The 24,929-nt window shown below is 38.5% G+C and overlaps 1 protein-coding gene and 1 long non-coding RNA gene across 4 annotated transcripts in view; one reads left to right on the top strand and one right to left on the bottom strand.

The window, feature by feature from the left end:
* Positions 1-162: 162 nt before the first annotated feature.
* On the top strand, positions 163-17,153 carry LOC103659126. 3 transcript variants are annotated; one of them, XR_567409.2, is made up of 3 exons: positions 163-1,326; positions 1,698-1,924; positions 2,758-5,756. It is a non-coding gene; the product is annotated as an uncharacterized LOC103659126 (long non-coding RNA). The 3 variants fall into 3 exon arrangements; XR_567408.2 differs by lacking the exon at positions 2,758-5,756 and adding an exon at positions 16,491-17,153 and having other exon boundaries at positions 178-1,326; XR_567406.2 differs by lacking the exon at positions 2,758-5,756 and adding an exon at positions 13,167-13,295 and having other exon boundaries at positions 182-1,326.
* Positions 12,621-24,929, bottom strand: part of BAG4 (BAG cochaperone 4) — a 33,486-nt gene continuing 21,177 nt past the window's right edge. Inside the window, exons 3-5 of the mRNA XM_008686600.2 lie at positions 15,139-15,393; positions 14,360-14,614; positions 12,621-13,631 (exon numbers count right to left, since the gene is read on the bottom strand). Of these exons, the coding sequence (XP_008684822.1) occupies positions 13,146-13,631; positions 14,360-14,614; positions 15,139-15,393 (996 nt within the window). The 3' untranslated portion in view covers positions 12,621-13,145. The remainder of the gene's footprint in view (positions 13,632-14,359; positions 14,615-15,138; positions 15,394-24,929) is intronic.

The following is a 24,929-nucleotide window of genomic DNA, read 5'->3' on the forward strand; positions in this document are numbered from 1 at the left end:
CACTGGGCTCCACTGCGCTCCCAGCGGGCGAGCAGCGGGTCCGGCTACTGAGAGCAAAGGTGAGGTTCGAGGACCGCTGAGTGGAAGCGATGGGTGGGGCAAGGAGGGCCGCAGGAGACTGGCAGGAAGTGTCGCGAGAGGTGGAAGGAATCGCGCGAGATGTGGCTCCTTCCTGCGGGCAGGGAGCCGAAGCGCTGGGCGTGCGGGCTGTGCGTGGGGCGTGCCCTCCGCTCTGAGCCGGCGCGCGGAATCTCCGTCTGAGGTCAGAGGTCTTTGAGAGGCAGGGATGAGGGATAAGACATTATAGGAGTAAGGGAGCATTTTGTTTCAGTGAAAGAAAGCTTCTTCAGGATTAACCAGCCCAGCCTCCTCACTTGGTAGACTGATGGGAAAAGAGGCGCGCTGACCCTGGTACTACTCTGGCTAACTGTACTAAAGGGCCAGGAAAGATGGGAGAACCCGCTGGAAACGCAGATGCCACAACCCTGGTGAGCAATAGAACGAAAGGGCGCTCGCAGCAGCTTCCACTTATGGGTGTGAAAGGAGAATGGATACCATTGGCATTTGCAAAGAAAAAAGTTTCTCTCTGGGGCTTTGCCTCCCCCTTACATTTCTTAGCATTTTGAGGCTGCCAAAAAAAAAAAAAAAATCTATAAAAATATAGAAGTGAGCTTCACCAGATTTAAAAGCTGCACGAGGGGTTGGAAGCGAGGTCCAAACGGGTTGACATAATTGAGGTGAAAAGTTGAAATGAATTTCCCACAGTCTTGAAGCTAGTGGCCTGCCCTGCTCTCCTGGGTATTTAGTTTTCTGGAAGGCCTCCGCTCCTTTGAGTATTCAGTAAGACACTTGTCTATTTTCTAACTAGTTTATAGGGCAAGGATTCAGGGATATTTTCAGTTTTGTTATTTCTTCAGAAACCGAGAAAAAAGAATTTTTATAACATTAATTCTCTTACAGTTTAACAGCCACACACAGATATTCACAAGTTTACTTATACCTTCTCAAACTTACAACACCTAAAAAAGCTTCTGCTCTCCAGGGAGAGGGTAAGGAATGCCAGAGTTGTCCCATTCTCTAGGATCTTGTCGGATGACTAGCTAATATCATAGACTAATAATAGGAGCTAGCATTTACTGAGCTCTTACTGCTTCTAGGTAGGGTTGTAAGCATTTTACAAGTGTAATCCCATTTAGTCCTCACAACTTGAAGTACAGACTATAGTTCTCCCTATTTGGAGAGGTAAAATGACTTCTCCAAAGTCATGCTATCAGCAAGTGATGGAGCCAAAATAGCAAACACGGTGTCTGTCTTCAGAGCCTGCAGGTAAGTAACTTACTTCAACTCAGTCAGTTAAGTGACAAAACCAGACCTTGAATTTAGGTCCTCTATCTCCAAATCTCTATATCCTCGGTACCAGCTCTTCTCAATTTTTTTGGTCTCAGGAACCCTTTACCCTGTAAATTATTGAGGACCTTAAAGAGTATTGGTTATGTAGCTTATATCTATCATTATTTACTGTATTAGAAATTAAAACAAATTTAAATATTTACTAATTCATTTAAAATAACATTAAAAACCCATTTCTTATAAATAAAATTTTTAATGGAAAAATATTTTCCAAAATGAAAAAAATCAGGGGAAAGAATGACATTGCTTTACATTTCTGAAAATTTCTTTAATGTCTGGTTTAACAGAAAACTGTTGGATTCTCATATTTGCTTCTGCATTCAAACTGTTACAACTTTAGTTTTGGTTGAAGTATATGAAGAAAACCCAGCTTCCCTCAACTATGTAGTTGGAGAAGGAAGAAGTATTTTAACAGCCTCTTCAGATAATTATGGCTATTCTTTTTAATGCTACACTAAAATTCAACAAATGGTGGCTTCTTAAAGGTCCGTTGCAATATGGAATCCAAAAACAGGTCAGTGAATATTTTGTATTCTGATACATTAAAATCCATTGGTCTATCTTGCACTTTGAATGGATCTTTTACCTATACATGATTTATGACATCAAGCATTGGTTATTTGGAAAATATCAGTTCACTGTGCTATTAAGTCTTCCAAATGTTAACACATTTCATTATACTATACATACATTTTTAATTACCAGCGGTCTCATTAGAAGAGCCTTTAAGTATTGGGAAGCTGTCAAGCTCTTAGCAAATAAAAGTTCTCTAAAGTCTGCTTTTTTTCTTGAAGGGTCACAGTTTATCATTGGGAATAAATACTGTCAGTTGTTTTCCTTGAAGTAACAAGCTCACTTGTTTTCAAGAGACTCTTTATCAAATAGCTCAGTCTAACTAGCCCTAGTTTCTCTGTATTTTTAAATAAAAATGATGTTCCATGAGAAAATGAGTAGCTGGTTCAGTTACCAGTGCAAATAGTTTAAGTGCTTTCTCCTCAACAGACCAGCATACTTCAGTCAGCAGAACTGTTGCATGCATACTATTTTATCACACAGAATATGAAAAGGTGTGAATGCGGGGGTTAATATTTAATAAAATTAGTAATTTTTACTTCATGAACAGTATGCTTCAGTGAAATGGGCACTATTTTTATTATGAACGCATGGCAGTGCACACTACAAGGACTGACAGTACAGTTTATTTCCACTGCCTTAATTCTTGCTAAGGCATCAGTAGTTTTACCCACCACTGCTTTTGCATCAACAGTGCAAATGTCAAAAACACAGCAAAAAAAAAAGCAAATCATGTCTTAGTATTAATAGTTTTGATCTTGTGATCCCTGAAAGGACCCTCAGCATTCGTGGACTACCCTTTGAGAACTACAGCAATTAAATGGGCCCACCCAGCAGCTTGGAATATAAAAGTAATGAATAACACAACACCTACCCTGAAGGAGTTCACAATCTTAAGAGACAAGCAGGTAAACAAATAAATATATCTTGAGTGTCATAACAGAGACAGGAGCCACATACATTGATAGTTACAAAAGAGGGAGTTATCAAATGTCCAGGTATACCCCCCAGAAATTCTCATTCAGGTCTCTGGCGGGATTCAGGAATCTGCATTTTAAACAAGCACTCCAGATGATTTAAAGGCAGGTAGTATGGGATCTACACTTTGAGAAACACTGCTTTAAGCAGTATACATTTTAGGTTACCAAGAAGGCTCACTAGGTAGGTAGGTTCAGAAAAAGAGAATATTTTATGGTATATCGCTTTAAAAAAATCCCACTCAATTTTCACTGGCTATTGTTTGCAGTTGTATATCAGATCTTTTACCAGGAAAAAAAAAAACACCTTAAAAAGCAAAATCTGAAACAAATTGTCCTTTTCAATTCTCTAGTGGAGGGGGCAGCAAACTTTTTCTGTAAAGGGCCAGGTAACTATTTCAGGCTCTGTGGGCCGTAAGGTTTCTGTCACAAATAATCAGGTCTCCCGTTGTAGCAAAAAAGCAGCCAGAGACAGTAGGTAAAGCGGTGAGTGTGGCTATCCCAACAAAACTGTTTACAGAAGCAGGCAGTGGGGTACATTTGGTCTCTGGTGCTAGGCAGTTTCCTGACTCCATGCTCTAATACAAAAGATAATGCTAATTGCCAGTAAGTTGCCTCAAGAGCAAAAGCAGGAGTCTAAGGTCATAAAACAACTGGATTTCATATCCAAAGTAAGAAAAATTGCGAGGCATCCATTTTGAATTCCCATTTCTTTCCGAAATAAACCGTATTTCAGTATTCAAAATGGATGTGTTGAGTGCCTATCAAGGCATTAGGCATAAGGATATATAGTTTTTGGAGGCAGGAGTCCTCAATCCCTGGTGGACAGCTAGGTATCTCGAGTTGAGAACACTCCACAGTTGTCTTGGATGCTCTGACTATAAAATAGCAGAAGTTCAGGCTGTGACGGTGATTCTCAAACTTCAATGAACGGAACAATATGCTAAGTAGATTCTTTATTTTCACTTTTAAAAAAATCTATTAGAGAGAGAAAGAGAGCACAAGCAGGGGGAGCAGCAAGCAGGGAGCCCGACGAGGCACTCAATCCCAGGACTCTAGGATCAGGACAGGAGCCGAAGGCAGAGCTTAACCAAATGAGCCACCCAGGCGCCCCCGCTAAGTACATTCTTTAAGATGTAGATTTTTAGATCCAACAGCCAGAGATTCTGATTAACTAGAAGAGTTTAATCAGAGGGGTCATGAATCTACATTTTAATCTAGAATATACAGGCTGCTGCTATGAGGCAAGGTGCTTAAATCAAGAAACAGAAGACCTGAGCTATAATTTTGGCTATACCACCAACTTTGTTTATAAATTAAGAATGTTAGAACTGGAAGAAACCTTAGTGATTAATAGCGTGATGTTCTCCTCCAACCCAAAGTTGGTGATTTTTGTTAAGTCCATAAATCATTCATGAAAATGCATTGTATTACTTTATAGCCACAACTGAATAGTTTCTGCCCTCAGCTTTGATAATCTTAAGAGTGTTTTTACTTTGAGGAAAATGATTTATACTTTCCTTATGATCTTTGTCTTCCTGCAATGGGGGCTGTTTTGGAGGCTGGTAACCTGAGAACTTCAGTTTAAGCTGTGCGGCAAGCTGGCTCTCCTCTAGCTCTTGGAGGTTTCCATCAAGCCAAGGCTTCCTGTTGGCTAGGGTTGTCAGACTGAGCTGTAGGGGCCAAAGGCAGGTGGCCCTATGATAGGCCACGTTGGCATATTGATTACTTAAGGGGCGGCGCCTGGGTGACTCGGTTAAGCGTCTGCCTTTGGCTCAGGTCATGATCCCAGGGTTCTGGGATCGAGCCCACCATCGGGCTCCCTGCTCAGCAGCGTTTCGACCTCTCTCTCTGCCCCTCTGCCTGCTTGTGCTCTCTCTCTCAAATAATCTTTAAAAGTTACTTAAGAGACAGGCTGTGCAAGGACACTCTGACCTTCCTCTGTCCCCTGAAAGCAGGAAATAAGTCTCCTATGTGAAAGGTACCCTCCCTGCACCAGGAGGTAAAAGAGACATCCTTATCGCCCAGAGATGGGAAATTTACAGCCAAGGAGGCTGTGTAAACAACCCTTGTCACTTTTTACTGACTACCACAGCCCAAATTCTGTTTAGAATTCCTAATTGAGCCTCCCAAAGTTAAGTTTTCTTTGTCCTGTCAGTTCCTCACAAATTTGTCTGTCTAAAAAGTGTAAATACTGCCTGCCTTGGTCACTTCTTGAGGTCTCAATTTCATTATTGGGCCTCCATGCACCCATAATAAAACTTTGGTGTTTTTCTCCTGTTAATCTGTCCCATGTAAGTTTAATTCTTAGTCCAGCTGGAAGACCTTGAGGGTAGAGGAAGAATTTTTCCATCCCTTCAGAGCCAGTGTAAATGTAGCAAACACAAATGTAAAATATAACACTTTTAGAAAAAAATAGGAGAAAATCTTCAGGAACTGGGGTTAAATAAACCAGAAGTTCTTAGAGACTTGACACCAAAAGTCCACTCCTTAAAAGGAAAAAATGATAAATAGGATTGCTTCAAAATTAAAAACTTTTGCTCTGGGAAAGACTCTGTTAGGATGAACGGACAAGCTGCAGACCAGGATAAAATATTTGCAAACCACACATCCGACAAGGGACTTGTCTCTAAAAAACAAAGAATTCTCAAAATTCAGCAATGAGGATGATAGAGCCCAAGTTTGGTTTCAATACCATTTTTCAATAACAGGAACCAGGGCTTCTTGGAGAAATAATTCATTCTAAAACTAGAACAGAAAATATATAAGATGAGCCTGGAGATTCTTCTAGTGCCAGAAAGTAAGGGAAGGGGGTGGGGAAAAAAAAAAAGGCCACACACAATGATGGGGTATGTCAAAAGGACACAACTGAGAGAGCTCCCATGGCCAAAGCAAGAGAATCTGAGCAACAAAATAAATAAGGTAGTATTAGATCATAACACAGTATAAAATAAATATCTATGAATCCATACTGATATAAATTGATTAAACAAACAAACAAATGGGAGAACAGACAAATATCCCTTGCAGGGAAATTCCAAATACTTTATGTAGATAAACACTCTCGAGGAGGTGGAGGATAACTCCCTACTCCTTAAGTGTGGAGCTGTGTATAAGGACTTCCTTCCAAAGAGTACAGTAGGAAAAAGGGGAAAAGAAAGTAATTTACGGTGGAGAAACCTAACAAACACTACCTCAGCCAGGTGATTAAGGTTAACATCAACAGTGTAAGTTATTTGATACATGAGATGGACACTTACCTCTGTGGTCTTCCTCCCAAAAACCCACAGCCCCAGTGTATAGGAGACAAACATCAGACAAATCCCAGCTGAGGGGTAGTCTACAAAATATCTGACCAGTACTAGTACTCCTCAAGATGGTCATGGTCATCAAAAACAGGGAAAGTCTGAGAAACTGTCACAGCAAACAGGCTCCTAAGAAGATATGATTACTAGACGTAATGTGGTATTCTGAATGGGATCCTGGAAGAGGAAAACGTTGTTAGGTAAAAACTAAGGAAATCTGAAGAAAGTATGCATTTTAGTTAATGAGAATCTATCCTTATTGGTCCATTAATTGTGTCAAATGTACAATACTAATTTAAAGTATTAATAGAATGCAGAATATAAAGGAACTCTGTAGCATTGTAATTCTTCTATAAATCTAAACTACTCTAAAATAAGCAGCTTATTAAAATAAATCCCCCTAAAATGAGCAAAAGACACACAGACATTTCACGGGAGAGAATACACAGGTGGCAAATAAGCACGTGCAGAGATGTTCAACATCATTAACTACTAAGGAAATGCAAATTCAACCACAACGAGGTATCACTACACATCTATCGGAACACCTAAAATAAAAAAATAGTGACACCATCAAATACTGGCAAGGATGCAGAGAAATTCATCCATGCTGGTGGGAATGTAAAATAGCGCGGCCACTCTAGAAAAGTTTGGTAATTTCCTACGAACTTAAGCATGCAACGACACTATGGCCCAGAGCTGCATTCCTGGGCATTTTTCCCAAAGAAATGAAAACCATGTCCACACAAAAACCTGTACATGAATGTACATAGCAGCTTTATTCATAACAGCCCCAAATTGGAAACAACTCCGATGTCTTCAATAGATGAGTGGTTAAACTGTGGTATATCCGTATCACAGACTACTACTTAGCAATAAAAAAAGAACTACTGATATAGGAAACAACTGGAATGGCTCTCAAGAGAATTATCCTGAGTGAAAAAAAGCCAGTCTCTAATGGTTATAGTACTGTACAATTCTACTTATATAACATTCTCAAAATGGCAAAATTCAGAAATGGAAAACAGGTTAGTGATTGCCACAGGTTTAAGTATGGTGGGAAAGGAGAAGTAGGTGTGCCTATGAAAGGTCAATAGTAAGAATAAATGTGGTGGAATTGTTCTGTTTCTTGACTGCATCAGTGTCAATATGCTCGTTGTGACACTGCAGTTAAGTTTTGCAAAATATTACCATTGCAGGAAACCAGGTAAAGAGTACATGAAAGCTGTGCATTATTTCTTAAAATTGCATGTGAATCTACAAGTATCTCAAAAACTTCAAAAAATACAGTACCTCCAATAAATCTGAATTTCAGGAAAATAGTCATTTTTAGTATCAGTATGTCCCATACAATATTTGGAACATAATCATTTTTTTAAAATGATGTTACTTATCTGAAATCCAAATGTAACTAGAAGTCCTATAATTTATTAGACAACACTACTCTTAACATTAGCCTATGAAGACAAAGTATATATTGCAAAATCAAAGGACATCTAAGGGTTGGCAGACAGAAAATATGCCCTGATCCCAGAAACCCCTAAATCCTCACTGTCAGAGGAATGAGAGTGAGTGAGTTTCTCACTCCTGGTGAGAAAAGCCACATGGGAGTATAAAACCTCGCATTTACACACAGGATGAAAATTATTCAGACAATCCTCCCTTCCTAATTTCAGATTTAAAAGAGCCATTCCCTTCTAACAAATATGAAAAAATAAAAACGAAATGGTGAGGAAGCATTTTCTAGAAACAATTTTGGGTCTCCACTAGAAAACACAACCATGAACTAACAGACATTTGAGAAAATATCTCTAACAAGATAAAGATGGAGATCAAAACAGAAAGGAAAAAAAGCAATTATGGAGGAAATCCATTATTCAGTAAAAAGGAAACACTGAGAAATTAGCATTAATAGTCCTCAGAGATAGAAGATACTACAACCAAAAACAAAAGCAGAATTCCATAAAGGAACACAAAAAACAAAAATTCTTAAAATTTAAAAATAAACAGTAGAAATGTAAAATTCAATGAAGATTTAGAAGGTAAAGGTGAGTAAACCTCCCGCAAAGTACAGCAGAAAGGCAAAAAGTAAAAAAGAAAAGTGATCAAAGAACCAGTCTGGGGGCACCTGGGTGGCTCACTGGGTTAAGCATCCGACTCTTGATTTCAGCTCAGGTCTTGATCTCAGGATCGTGAGACTGAGCCCCGTGTTGGGCTCTGCACTGGACATGGACCCTGCTTAAGATCTTCTCTCTACTTCTGTCCCCCCCCCACCCCACACACTCTCCCTCTCTCTTAAAAAAAAAAAAGTCTAAGAGATCTATAACAGAAACAGCAGGAATTCTATAAAGAGTTAACAGATGAGGGTGATGGAGGGGGAAAATTAAAACACAAAATCAAGACAATGTCATAGGACTTAGGATATGAGTTTCCAGAATGAAATGTGCCCAGTAAAATGCACAAAAATAGACCCACACCAAAGCTACACTGTTAGGAAATTTCAGAACACAAGGGACAAAAATATCATACAAGCCTCCAGAGAAAAGGGTTTTATACAAAGGATCATGAAAATACATTTTCAAATATGTAAGATGTAAAAAAAAACTATTTCTCCTGCACCCTTTTGCAGGAAGTTACTGGAAAACCTGCTCTACCAAACTGAGGGAATAAATTAAGAGAAAGACATAAGCTACAGAGAACAGGAAACTAGCAGGAGAAGCAAAACCAGGATAAGTAGAAGATCCCAGAATGATAATACACAATCAGAACATACCAGTTCTCCAGTCAGAAGGCTCCAGGGTAGACTTCTTCAGGAGTTTGAAATTACTAAACTATCTGTCTGAACATCTTAAAAGAAGATTTACACATGATGGAGGGCTTGAGGTCAAATTAGCTATCTGAGCAAACGCAATAAATAAATGATTAACTGCAGGGAAAAGAAGTTGTTGTTCAGGAAAGGAAAAGTAATCATGGTTTACAACACGACTCAGCTCCAGTTAGCATTTACATGGTCATAATAATGTACAACAAAATCATCCTATAACTAGACTGGGGGGGATTTTGAGTTTGGGGGATGAGGACTGAGATGTGTGTATGGTTAAGAGCAGAGAGATAAACCCAACCTTCAGCCTCTATAATAGAAAACTAGTAGAAATGACCTAAAATTGATAAAAGCAATACAATTGTGTCATTAAAAAAATATGGAAAGGTGCCTGGCTGGCTCAGTCGGTGGAGTGTGCAACTCTTGATCTTGGGGTTGTAAGTTCAAGCCCCATAATGGGTGTAGAGATTACTTAAAAAATAAATAAATAAATAAAAATTTAAAATATGGAGATAACACCTAAGGGAGCTAGAAAAAGAACAAACAAAACCCAAAAGCAGCAGAGGGAGGGAAATAATAAAGATTAGAGCAGAAATAAATGATACAGCAACTAAAAAAACAACAGAACAACAAAAATATGGAGAGAATTTGTTAAGATTCAAAATACAAAAGTGCTTGCTTTTGTAGAAGAAAACAAGGGACTGGGAGCAGAAGCATGGCCCCTGTCACAGAACTGACGCTTTACCCTTGTAACTTCCACAGAATTGAGTCTTTAAGCTTATAACTTTCTTAAAAAGAAAAAAAAAGATGAAAAATTCCACTCATCAACTATCCATCTCCCCAAAATCTTTTTTGTAAATGCAATTTAATCTATAGTCTTCAACTTTATTTTAAATCTACCTACCTTTAACGGTATTACATTGACGACTAAAGAACTGTTTTCAAAACCCTATTTTTGAAAGCATTTAGAAGAATTCCATACCAACAATGTAGAGACAAGCATAACCCGCCATCCAGATACTTCATGAGGGCATATTTGTCTCAATATTCATATTGGCATTTATATGTGAAACAATAATGGCTTATTATAAAGAAGACATAGCTGTATTTAACATGCCAGGTCTAACTATATTCAAGATTTTGACAAAAACTATCCCCAAAGTAATACAAATTTAGAGACTTTTAGAAAGTCCAGATGTGAAACTCCAAGAAAATTCTGAATTCAGTCTGAAGTCAATACTAGGTCAAATACTGAACCAAACCCACAAACAATAGATACTATTTTCCTTCTTAAGTTCATTATATTTTCTGAAGCAGGTTACCAAAACTTTCCTTTCTTTGATATTGGTATGTGGAATCATCTTAACATGGTTTACATCTTTAAGTTCTAAGTTTGTACTGATCCTGAATATCTTATTAAAAATATAAATCCAAATGTGATAACCCTTCCTTACAGAAGAATTCCAATTAGTACATGTAAAAGAAATTAAAGAAACAGAAAATCACCACTCGAACACCACAGTAGTAACTGACACGAGCAAGATCTGGCAGTGGACACGAAAATGAGTGGGCAATAGTTTAAGCAGAAACATTTGCATAGTCTCAAAGTATCTCCAGCGAATATTTAGTCACTACAAAGAAAAACGTAGGCATTTTACAGTAGAGAATCCTAGCAGACACCACCCTAGATAGCGATTAAGGTTAACAACACCAGAAACACATTATGACATCAGGTGGCATGATACACTGTCACAGACTGGGAGGACACTATGGAGACATGACAACTAAATGCAAGGTAGAATCCTGCAGGGGATCTTGGAACAGTAAAAGGACATCAGTGAAAAGACCAAGAAAATCTCTACTTTTTTAAACTGTCTACTTCAGTTAACGGTATTGTATCAAGGCTAATTTATTAATTTGACAATTGTTCTATGGTTATATAAGATGTTAACATAAGGGGAAGTTCGAGAAGAGTACAGAAACTACTAATTTTACAAGTCTTTGGGAGGTCCAAAATTATCTCAAAATTCAAAAAAAAGCTGCTAAAAACCATACACATATAGGTACATAATGTGTGTGTGTGTGTGTGTGTGTGTGTGTGTGTGTGTGTAAAAACTGAGACTTCATGGACATTGGTATCTTGGGCCCTTGGTTAAATAACAGTGTTCTCTCCTGAATTAGTCACTGAGTCACTGTTTCACCAGTTTCCTTTAAGTTGGCTTTAACGTTCTCCCCCTTCCAAATTTTTAGTTTCAAGTAAAATTTCCTAATTTTCATAGAAAGCCTTTTTTTAACATTCCTGTATTAGGCCAAAAACAAAAATCCTAGAATAAAATTGTTACCATATTATCCCATAAAGTCATACATCCTACCCATAAGACCCAGCCAATATTTTTACTCCATTTCTTCTCATCATATATATTTGTCTGGTTTTGTTTAAAAGGAGAGGAGACGGGGGCACCTGGGTGGCTCAGTCGGTTGGGTGGCCAACCCTTGATTTCAGCTCAGGTCTTGATCTCAGGGTTGGGAGTCCTACATTGGACTTCCATGGCATGGAGCCTACTTAACCAAAAAAAAAAAAAAAAGGGGGAGAGGAGATGGCTGATAGATTTATTATCACTAATAGACTAGTCTATTATCACTAGACTAATGAGTCTAGAAAAAACAGTTATCACTTGGATATCTTATTAAGAAAGAGCTGTTTTTCCAATAACAGATACTGTATACTAGAACTCACTTCGACAGAAAAAGTAAGTCATTTACCTAAGTCTCTTCCACACCATAGCATAGAGCTACCCAAGCAAGCCCAGCTAAGACCCTTTCAATAACCCTTTCTCAAATCTGGCTCTGTAATGACCGTAATTAATGGTAATAAACATCTTTTTTATAAAACAATTTATCCTAGGAAATAAAGCTAAACATCAAATCTACCTTTAGAAGAAGAAAATTTCCCACTCTCGCTATGGCTGATTCATTCCCTGAGCATGAATCCTTTATTACCCTCATTGTTTTCAACTACAAACTGAGCTGAAGTCTGCTCATAGGGATCTTCATGGTGAAACTAATTATTTTAGATAGAGAAGCGCATTTCCAAATGGTCACATTTATTACTTTTGCAGTTATTTATTCTCATTGTGGCTTTAATTTTTCATCTGTATCTATCGTAATGCTCTACATGGAAGCAGCAGCAGTGAAAAGATAATTAGGGGGCAGGGGAAGGAAATTTTAAGGTGGATCTTTATCCAAAACCAATAAAAAAGCAAAAAAGAAAATGGCCACAAACATTTCATTCCTGTGCCCTTGCCATCTCCCAATTCGCCTTCCACTATTAACATGAAAAGTAGAAGTGGTAACTCTACCCTAATAATAGATACAAAAAAAGAGACAATTTTAGCTCAAGAACTCACTACACACTGCAATATGTTCAAGTGGTGGAAAGATATAAATTCATTCAGAACTGCCATACTATCTGGCTGTCAATATAGTCTCTTGAATAATTATATTAAACATATTACTACAAAACGTACCAAGAAGTAGAGAATAATACTATATTTGTGAACTGCAAATAACAAAACAAAACAGAGGTCCAAGGAGGCTAAAGTCCAAGCTGTAATTTACACATGAAGTGTATGCTGAAAGCAGTCACAATGTACAAAAATGTGACAATCCAGATGGTTAAAAAAACAGAGCCTGTTTGCCTCAGATTATATCCAGTCTCATCTGGTAGATTTTTGATAAGCCTGTTACATAAAGCGTGTTTCCCTCCTGCTGATAAGAAGCAGCTTGTAGATATCCACAAATTTCTTAAGGAGTGAGTCTACGTGGCAATAAGGGTAACTCCACAGTTTCCTATTACATTCATTGGTCTGAAAACTGAAAACAACTCATAACTAAAATGTTCTTTCAAGTCCTTTACCAGTTTTTCAAGTTTTAATCAAAGGAAAGTTGGAATGTATTGCTTCTTGTCACCAACAAGCATTTCAAAAAGAGGGTTAATTAACCAAAATCAGGAGTTCTTTGGTCAAGTTAGTAACAGGCTTCCCCTTTGTTCTAAATCCTTCATAATCCTTTTTTTTCCAGTTTTTCCAGTATGGCCTGGATTTTACAAACAGCCTCTTTCCTGGCCTGCCGGACAGAGTCCTGGCCCCCAGTTTCAACTGAATCCAGTTCCAAAAGTTCCTTGGTTAGCATTTCTTCCAGGAGCCAGTATGCCTTGTCTGTCTTTTTCCCTACGAACTCTTCTACTTCTTGCTCAAGATACTGGACCTTCTCCAGCACATGTATAATTTTTTTAATACTTGGGGGAGTACCTTCATCTGAAGATAAACACTCTTCAGGAAGATTATCACTGTGATCTTGATTGCTGGGGTGTTCGTTGCTGGCATTACCATACAGCTGAGGTTCAGCACTATACTGGACTTGGGAATCCAAAAGATCTGAATTATCATTGTTCATCGTTCCCGAGGACTCGTACTGATGGACAGTGCAAGGAAAGTTGTGCCGGTTCATGCCTTGATCTGATTGGCTATAGGGGTATGAGGAATCCTTGGAGTGGGAGAGCAAAGAGGGGAAAAGAGCAGTTTTAACGGGAATCCATCAACAACAGATTTGTTAGCCCACATCTTTCACCTGACCATGAAGGTACATGAAAAGATTCCCCACTAATAAAACTGGACCTCCCTCCTTAATCATTTGAGAAAAACACAACCCTAAAAAGATAAAAGGAGTGCTCTGTCAAGTAAAAGGCAGAGAATTCCTGAGAATAATGGCTGGAATCTACCCTGAAGCGCTCATCATCACGAACACCTCATAATCTATCCTTCCCACCTCACAATCCACAGTGACTTAATAAATAGGAATTAGATGGTTTTTTCCTTACAGAGTTAAAACCTTAAGACAGATCTTAAAAAGGAACCTAGCCACAGGCAAATGATGTTCAAGTCTATGGTTTATACAATTTCACATTGGTATCGTCTTTTGTCTACAGATCGAGGTAATAAAATACATCTTTGACTTTGTTAAACATTCAGATAGTACAACAAAGAGTAAATGAGCATTTTTCTGTCTTTTACAAAAAAGATGCGAACCTGAAACTGCTCTAAAAAATAAAGCTTATTAAAAGAAAAAAAGAAACTGGGCCATGTAAAGCTACAGGTAGTAATCACCAACTTTTTGTGATTAGTCCCCATTTAATCCACACCAATGCAGAAAATGTCCATGTTGTGCTCTCTCAATTACCCAAACACCAAAAGAACGTTTAGAAGGTCTCCTACCTTGGGCTGATGGGGTGGTGGTGAGGGAGGTGACTGAGGAGAGCTGCTGCTAGGCCATGGTGGAGTACTCTCACTCAGGTAGAGATTCCCAGGTGGTGCTGAGGGGGCAGCTGAAGGCCAGGGGTAACGAGTTCCCATTCCATAAGCACCAGGAGAAGCCCATGAGTCCTCCTGTGGTCGTACAGTTGGTCCTGGTTGTGGAACACTACGATTACCATCCCCATAAGGATAATGGGGCAGGGTCATTCCAGGGTTCTAGATTGAGAGGAAGGAAATATGCTGGTCACTGCTAAAAAAAAACTTAACAAAGTAATGAAAATACTCTAAACAGACTGAGATGCTTCCTCTCTGCTTAACAGAGTATACTTTAGCTGCTACTGAGCTAAGTTGTAGCATCTCCAATCAGTTGTAGTGACTTCTCTAAGCCAAAAAAAAAAACTTGGTTCCAAAGATACAAGGGGCAGATTTAGTGACAATCAAACTCAGAAGGAGAAAGCTTAAAATTCAATGGCTAAAGTACAGCATAAGTCTGTCCCATATATTATAAATAAGTGGACCCATATGCTATTAGGAAGCACAAAGATGTATTAGAACTCCCCTTAAGTGGACCATAAACATGGTATCACTCATAGAATTTTTTTAAAGTAGGCTCCGAGTGTGGAGCCCAGCGCAGGGCTTGAACTTACGACCAAGAGTCGGACGCTTAACTGACTGAGCCACCCAAGCACCCCTCACTCACAGAATATTAAAAAATAAAAACCCAACAGAAAACTGCTCACCTGTGAAGCAGGATATCCTGGAACCTGCCCCCTAAGAGGGGCTGCTTCAGTCTGGCAGTCCTGCTGAGGATACAGCCAACGAGAGACTGGGGCTGGGCTGTTGCCAGGTGAACGGTAAGTGCTTGGAACCTCTGGGGAGTAATTGGTCTGAGTATATCCAGGTGTGTAATAAGCCCCAGAGTATGAGGCAGTATTTGCCGCAGGACCGGTGTGGTACGGTGAGCCATACACTCCATTTGTGTAAGAATTCAAACTCTGTAAAAAAGCAAAGTTGAAAGAAAAAAAGATGACTGAATAGAAGAACTGAAATGCCCTGACTTAATATGCAACTTTGAAAAATTTGGGAAGGAAAAAGATCAGTAACTAATGAAACTATGAACTCCCAGGTGCCTGGGTGGCTCAGTCGGGTGAGCATCTGCCTTCAGCTCAGGTCATGATCCTGGGGTCCTGGGATCGAGTCCCACATAGGGCTCCTTGTGCAGCGGGGAGTATGCTTCTCCCTCTCCCTCTGCCTGCCGTTCCCCCTGCTTGTGCTCTCTATCAAATGAATAAATAAAATCTTAAAAAAAAAAAAAAAAAGAAATATGAACTCCCTAAGCAATCTCTGAAGCATTCTTTCTCTCATATATTATGACCATATAACCACATATTAAACCCAGATTATCACTGTAGAGTCTGTGTTGTAACAATGGGAGATTACGTTGTGATGCATGATGAAGTGATGGCCTCAGAGCAGTGCTTTCCAAACACTTCCATAAGTATACCTAACAATTATATCTAACAGCGGAGAACTTGTGCCCACCCCTGGGGAGGGGTTCCAGAAACCCGGGAGAAAGGCTAGACAGAGAAGAAAATAAACATGATACGACTGAGAGAAGACTAGAGAGACAGACCTAGCTCTGTCTTTGTGTTTGACCTCTCTTGAGCTTTCGTTTCTCCACCAGAAAAATGGAAATCATAAACTTACCTTGCAGGACTACTATGAAAATTAAATGAGATGATATACAGAAATGCTTAGCATACGGTCTGGCATATAGTATGCTCAATAAATGGTTATTATTTATAATATCACTGTTGTTACTATTATTATGGCAACAGCAAGAAATGAAACCAGATCTGACCCCAAAGACCATGTTCTTTATACTATCCCACTCTGCTTCCCAAGTAAATACACTGCAGAGGCAAATTCTTCATATGTTGCTTACCGTAGTTTTAAATCACCTCTCCAGACTATTATTGGAACCCAGAATCCTAGTTTAATTATCCAAACAAGATTAAAGCTAAACTTTGAATGGTAAAAACACAGAATCGAGTTTTCCTATACTCATCTAAGATAATCTTTTCCGCTTTAGGTAGAAGAACAAGAAAAGAATCCCTGCAATGTTAACTAGACTTCACTGTGGTGACCATCTCCCATTGTATACAAATACTAATCATCATATTGTACTTCTGCAACTAATACAACATTATATGTTAATTATGCCTCAATTTTAAAAAAGGCTCCTGATAGCTTAAACAGTTGTTAATGACTGAAGAAAATAATATTCAAATTTGATTCCTACTCTAACAAATCAAAAAATGGGATGACTCAAAGTAAGAGGGCAGACATAATTCTGTGGAAAATAACTTAAATTCTTAGCCATACTTTTATGGCAAGGAGATAAAAGACAGGCTATTATCACCACATGGCCAAAGAATCGCATGCAGCAACAGGTGCAATGGAAGCTCCAGCAAGGCACTCCCCAACCGGAAGGACGATGAACCATGCCTTTGTTAAAGCTCCTACAGGCCTGTGAAAGTGATCCACCTATGTGCCTAAAAAATATCCTTAATATAACGCACACAGTTACAAACTTGATAAAACATCATGTGACTTTTTGTACCGTTATTCAACTTCTAGAAATCCTTCTTAAGATTCAACTAGAGAGGGGCGCCTGGGTGGCTCAGTTGTTAAGCGTCTGCCTTCAGCTCAGGGCGTGATCCCGGCGTTCTGGGATCGCGCCCCACATCAGGCTCCTCCACTGGAAGCCTGCTTCTTCCTCTCCCACTCCCCCTGCTTGTGTTCCCTCTCTCGCTGTCTCTCTCTCTCTGTCAAATGAATAAATAAAATCTTTAAAAAAAAAAAAAAGATTCAGCTAGAGAAAGAGTTACAGGTGTGAATTTGTTCAACACAGCATTATTTATAATCACACAAAATTGTAAACAACCTAAATGTCCTATAATAATAGAATGAGTACATAATGGACTATTCATTGAGGGAATTTTATTGTCTTAAAATTCACTGTTAGAGGGGCACCTAGGTGGCTCAGTCGGTTATGCATTTGCCCTCAGCTCAGGTCATGATCCTGGGGTCCTGGGATGGAGCCCTGCATCAGCCTCCCTGCTCAGCGGGGAGCCTGCTTCTCCCTCTCCCTTTGCCTCTCTCCTGGCTTGTGCTCTCTCTTGCTCTCTCTCTCTCTCAAATAAATAAATAAAATCTTTAAAAAAAAAATTCACTGTTAGAACTGACCACTTAATAATATTACAGAATTACTTTTAGTTTTTTTAAGTTTTAATAATGGCATTATGTTTTTAAAACTTCCTTATTTTTTAAAGATATACACTTGAGTATTTACAAGTAAAACAATATGTCTGGAATTTGCTTCAAAATAATACGAGGATACAGATGAAACAATATGGCTGTGTACTGATACTTACTGAAGCTGAGATGATTACACAGATTACTGTGCTATTCTCCTTCCGATTGTTTGAAAATTTCCTTAATATTAAAAAAAAAACTTCACCTGTTATTTCACCCTATAACATGGAAAGTACATATGATAAAAAGTCATACAAAAGAGTGTATGTGTGGGGTACCTGGGTGGCTGTTGGTTAAGCATCTGACTCTTGATTTCGGCTCAGGTCATGATCTCAGGGTTTTGGGATGGAGCCCCATGTTGGGCTCCGTGCTCAGCAGGGAGTCTGCTTGAGATTCTCTTCCTTTCCTTCTCTCTCTACCCCTCCCCCCACTCGTGTGAGGTCTCTCTCTCTCTCTCCCTCTAAAATAAATAAATCTTTTTTTTTAAAGTGCATGTACAATAAGTTTAAAGCTGTATAAACATAATAGGGAAAGGGAAAACAAATTTACCAAAATACAGATCTATTAGGATGGCAGAATTAGTGTTTCCCCCCCTTTTCTTTATTTTCCAAATAGTTAGTAATGAAGTTCCATTACTTTGGTAGTAAAAAAAAAAAATTATGCTATTAAAAATGTCAGAAAGGGGCACCTGGGTGGCTCAGTCAGTTGGGCACCTGGCTCTTGATTTTGGCTTGGGTCTCAGGGTCAAGGGATCCACACTTAGTGGGCAGTCTACTTGTCCCTCTCCCTCTCCTCCTCCCCCAACTCATGTGCGCTCTCTCTCTCAAATAAAGAAATAAAATCTTTTTTAAAAATGTTATGGAATCCCAAGTGTGTCTAGAATCCAGTGGGCTGCTAGGACCACAGCAACTTCATCAGTGTCCAAGTAGACTATTTTAATGAAGGGAAACTTGTATCTAATGACAATAAGCTATATTTTGAAAACAGCTCATATGCCAAAAGATAAAACATAACAGCAACTACAAGAAATAAATAAACGCTTTTTTTTTTCTTTAAAGATTTATTTTAGGGTGTCTGGGTGGCTTAGTCAGTTAAGCATCTACCTTCGGCTCAGGTCATGATCCCAGAGACCCAGGATCAAGTCCCATGTTGGGCTCCCTGCTCAGCGGGGAGTCTGCTTCTACCTCTGCCCTTCACCCTGATTGTGCAGGGTGAAAGCGATATACTGTTCAGTGAATTCCCTGTCCATTTCACAGAGAACAAACCCAATCCAAGCAACAACAGAGTACCTCTAAACAGCAGAACTCCTCCTGTGGTGCTTCTCATGAAAAACATGGAAAGTCTCACCACATAAGTACTCCAAGAGTTCATAATCATCAGCAGTTGATATCAACTAGGATTTCTCTAATACTCTTTTTTGAAATTGCCAAATCTATGATCATTCATAGCTTGATTCCTCATGCCATATTTCTACTTAAAGAACTATTCCAATTTTTGTCTCACCAAAGCTCCTGACCATTGTTCTTAATAGGCTGTATTTTATAACTCAGTTCCCCTTCAGATTAAATGAAAAAGTGTTACAGGTTCTGACCAATGTCTTTTTGTATCATGGTTTCTCAATTCAGAATGCTATCTTCAGTTTTCGGGGCACCTGGGTGGCTCAGTTGGTTAAGCATCTGCCTTCGGCTCAGGTCATGATCCCAGGGTTCTGGGATCGAGCCCCACACTGGGCTCCCTGCTTGACAGGGAGTCTGCTTCTCTCTCTCTCTCCACCCCTCCCCAATGCTTGTGCTCTCTCTCTTTCACTTGCTCTAGCAAATAAATAAATAAAATCTCTTAAAAAAAAAAAAAAAAGGACTTCAGTTTTCTTTGTTAGAACATTGCCAGTTCCTCAAATTGTTAAACACAGCAGGGCTACCATATGACCCAGCATCTCCACTCCTACATATATATAACAAAGAGATCTGAAAAAACGTATATCCATGTAAAAATTAGCACACATATGTTTATAACAGCATTATTCATAACAGCCAAAAAGTGAGAAAAAAAATCTCAAATTTCAATCAACTGATGAATGGATAAAATAAACGTGGTATATACATTGAATGGATAGTACTTGGCCACAGAAAGAAGTATCAGTAACTACATCGCTACAATATGCATGAACGTTATATGCTAAAACAAAGAAACCAGTCATAAGATATCAAACATTATATGATTCTGCTTATGTGACATGTCCAGAATAAGCAAACTCATAGAAATAACAAGTATATTAAAGGTTGCCAGGGGCTAAGGGAAAAGAAAAATGGGCGGGGGGGATATAGTTTCTAACTGGGATGATGAAAATATTCTGGAATAGACAGCGATGATAGCTGCACAACCTTGTGAATAGACTAAAAACAACTGAACTGTACATTTAAAGGGTGAATTTTATGAAATATGGCCAAACCACAAGCATATCACATTAAGCAATAACAATGCCTGCTTCTCAATTTCAGTCATAGGAATGCAGATGACACAAGTAAAATGGAAGTTTGTGTTAAGCAGTAACACGATTTTTTTCTTTATTTTGTATTCCACGATCTCCTATCAACCTTATCCTAAAGTTCATGTACACATAATCATTATGAAAAATCAACTGCTTATCAGTTGATCAAGATTAAAGCAGAGATCAATGAATTAGAAACCAGGAGCACAGTAGAGCAAATCAACAGCACTAGAAGCCAGTTCTTTGAAAGAATAAATAAGATCGATAAGCCACTGGCAAGACTTATTCAAAAGAATAGAGAAAGGACCCAAATTAATAAAATTATGAATGAAAAGGAAGAGGTCACAACCAACACCAAAGAAATAGGAAGGATCATTAGAAACTTTTATCAACAGCTTTATGCCAATAAATTAAACAACCTGGAAGAGATGGATGCCTTCCTGGAAACCTATAAACTACCAAGACTGAAACAGGAAGAAATTGATTTTTTAAACAGACCGATTAATTATGAAGAGATTGAAGCAGTGATCAAAAACCTCCCGAAAAACAAGAGTCCAGGGCCTGATGGATTCCCCGGGGAATTCTACCAAACATTCAAATAAGAAATAATACCTATTCTCCTGAAGCTGTTTCAAAAGATAGAAACAGAAGGAAAACTACTAAACTCATTCTATGAGGCCAATATTACCTTGATCCCCAAACCAGGCAAAGACCCCATCAAAAAGGAGAATTACAGACCGATATCCCTGATGAATATGGACACCAAAATTCTCAACAAGATCCTAGCTAATAGGATCCAACAGTACATTAAAAGGATTATCCATCATGATCAAGTGGGATTCATCCCTGGGATGCAAGGGTGGTTCAACATTCGCAAATCTATCACTGTGATAGATCATATCAACAAGAAAAGAGTCAAGAACCATATGATCCTCTCAATTGATGCAGAAAAAGCATTTGACAAAATACAGCATCCTTTCCTGATTAAAACACTTCAGAGTGTAGGGATAGAGGGTACATTCCTCAATCTCATAAAAAACATCTATGAAAAGCCTACAGCAAATATCATTCTCAATGGGGAAAAGCTGGAAGCCTTTCCCTTAAGATCAGGAACACGACAAGGATGCCCACTCTCGCCATTATTATTCAACATAGTACTAGAAGTCCTTGCAACAGCAATCAGACAATAAAAAGGAATAAAAGGTATCCAAATTGGCAAAGAAGAAGTCAAACTGTCTCTCTTCGCAGATGACATGATATTCTATATGGAAAACCCAAAAGAATCCACCCCAAACTACTAGAAGTTATAGAGCAATTCAGTAATGTGGCAGGATACAAAATCAATGCTCAGAAATCAGTTGCATTTCTATACACGAACAATGAGACTGAAGAAAGAGAAATTAGGGAATCCATTCCATTTACAATAGCACCAAAAATCATACGTTATCTTGGAATTAACTTAACCAGAGACATAAAGGATCCATATTCTAGAAACTACAAATCACTCTTGAAAGAAACTGAAGAAGACACAAAAAGATGGAAAAATATTCCATGCTCATGGATCGGAAGAATTAACACAGTTAAAATGTCCATGCTACCCAGAGCAATCTACACTTTCAATGCCATCCCGATCAAAATACCAATGAATTTTCAAAGAACTGGAACAAACAGCCCTTAAATTTGTGTGGAACCAGAAAAGGCCCCAAATCACCAAGGAATTGTTGAAAAGGAAAAACAAAGCTGGGGGCATCACATTGACGGATTTCAAGCTGTACTACAAAGCTGTGATCACAAAGACAGCATGGTACTGGCACAAAAACAAACACACAGACCAATGGAACAGAATAGAGAACCCAGAAATGGACCCTCGGCTCTTTGGGCAACTAATCTTTGATAAAGCAGGAAAAAACATCCAGTGGAAAAAAGACAGTCTCTTCAATAAATGGTGCTGGGAAAATTGGACAGCTACACGCAAAAGAATGAAACTTGACCATTCTCTCACACCATACACAAAGATAAACTCCAAATGGATGAAAGACCTCAATGTGAGACAGGAATCCATCAAAATCCTAGAGAAGAACATAGGCTGCAACCTCTTTGACATCGGCCACAGCAACTTTTTTCATGACACATCTCCAAAGGCAAGAGAAACAAAAGAAAAAATGAACTTGTGGGACTTCATCAAGATAAAAAGCTTCTGCACAGCCAAGGAAACAGTCAAAAAAACTAAGAAGAAGCCCACGGAATGGGAGAAGATATTTGCAAATGACACTACAGATAAAAGACTGGTATCCAAGATCTACGAAGAACTTCTCAAACTCAATACACAAAAACAAATAAACAAATCAAAAAATGGGCAGAAGATATGAACAGACACTTTTCCAATGAAGACATACAAATGGCTAACAGACACATGGAAAAATGTTCAAAATCATTAGCCATCAGGGAAATTCAAATCAAAACCACATTGAGATACCACCTTACACCAGTTAGAATGGCAAAAATTGACAAGGCAGGAAACAACAAATGTTGGAGAGGATGTGGAGAAAGGGGATCCCTCTACATTGTTGGTGGGAATGCAAGTTGATACAGCCACTTTGGAAAACAGTGTGGAGGTCCCTTAAAAAGTTAAAAATTGAGCTACCCTATGATCCAGCAATTGCACTACTAGGTATTTACCCCAAAGATACAGACATAGTGAAGAGAAGGGCCATATGCACCCCCGTGTTCATAGCATTGGAAGGAGCCGAGATGCCCTTCAACAGATGACTGGTTTGAGTGTGGGTGGTCCATATATACAATGGAATATTACACATCAAAAGGATGGTTTCACTCATTTATGGAACATAAGAAGTAGGAAGATCAGAAGGAAAAGAAAGGGAAGAAGAAAGCAGGGGTAAACAGAAGGGGGAATGAACCATGAGAGACTATGGACTCTGGGAAACAAACTGAGGGCTTCAGAGGGGAGGTAGGTGGGGGAATGGGATAGACCGGTGATGGGTATTAAGGAGGGCACGTATTGCATGGTGCAGTGGGTGTTATACACAAGTAATGAACCATGGAACTTTACATCAAAAACTAGGGATGTACTATATGGTGACTAACATAATATAATAAAAAAATATTATTATAATAAAAAAATAAAAAATCAACTGCTTTTATGTTTTCTTTAAGTACATAAGTAAATCTTGCTCTAACTTTAATAAACTCTTCTAGCTCAAAATCAGTCTTAAAGGAATGTATCACCAAATTATTGAGAAAAAAGGGAACATGATTTTTTAAATGAATTAATTATTCAGCCCCATAAAGAAACTTATTTTCATTATTCCAGCCTCCATACCACCAGAAAATCAGAACAGAATTTGAATATCAGGAGAATTACATTAGTATACTTTACGATGATCTGAAAATTTAATTCTACAGAGAACATCAGTTTACAGAGAATTCTGACCTGGATCTAAAATTCAAATTCTTTGAAAGCTGCTTAAATGTAGCCACTTTAAAACTGTATATACTACAGGGGCACCTGGCTGGCTCAGTTGGTGGAGCATGAGACTCTTGATCTTGGGGTTGGGAGTTCAAGCCCCACATTGGGCGGAGAGACATTTAAAAAATTATATATACTACAATCATGTTTTTAAAAATTATTTTCAAGGGGTGCCTGGCTGGCTCAGTCAGAAGAGCGTGCAACTCTTGATCTTGGGGTTGTGAGTTTAAGCCCCACATTGGGTGGAGAGATTACTTAAAATAAAATCTCTAAAAAAATTATAAAAAAATAAAAATTATTCACATATAGAAATATGGTATCTAGACAGAAAAAAATGGAAGGAAATATGCATATGTGACAATTATTGCCTTACTAAGGTTGCCAGATTATGGGTGACTAACTTTGTAAACATTTCCTCATTTCCACAATGGTATTGTGGAAAAATAATTTGGCTATATTTCATAAGCATACATACCAAAACCCCAAAATTCCATACCCCAGGGAAGTTCTTGCCTCAAATATGTACAATAAAAAAGTAAAAAACAGTGTTGAGTAAAAAAGCAAGCTGCAGGAGAATGCTATTATGAAACCACTCATACCGAGTTTAAAAACATGATCATACCATGTAAATGCACATCCAAGTAGTACCAGCATAAAAACACATATGAGATAATAAATATAACTTCAGGAAAAGGAAAGAAGTGTTATATGTCGCTTCAATTGTATTTGTTCTGCTTCTTTTTAAAAATCTGAAACAAGGGGTCCCTGGGTGGCTTAGTAAGTTAAGCATCTGCCTTCGGCTCAGGTCATGATCTCAGGGTACTGGGATCGAGCCCCATGTAGGGCTCCCTGCTCAGCAGAAAGCCTGCTTCTCCCTCTCCCTCTGCCTGCAGCTCCCCCTGCTTGTGCTCACTCGTTCTCTGTCAAATAAAAAATTAAATCTTAAAAAAAAAAAAAAAAATCTGAAACAAATGTAGCCAAATGAAGAACTGAAAAAGCTAGGTGCTGGATAAAAAGATAGACAGATTTTCTGCACTTTTGCAGTATACTTGAAATATTTAAAATTAAGTATTTCTCGTAAGAGTACAATTTTTTTGACACCAAAAGGAAAGGCAACAAAAGTAAAAATAACAAGTGGAACTACATCAAACTAAAAAGCTTCTGCACAGCAAAGGAAACCACCAACAGAATACAAAGGCAACCTACTAAATGGAAGAAAATATTCTCAAATCATATGT

This window comes from Ursus maritimus, unplaced genomic scaffold (genome assembly GCF_017311325.1).
Source record: "Ursus maritimus isolate PB19 unplaced genomic scaffold, ASM1731132v1 scaffold_28, whole genome shotgun sequence".
Classification (NCBI taxonomy): Eukaryota; Metazoa; Chordata; class Mammalia; order Carnivora; family Ursidae; genus Ursus; species Ursus maritimus.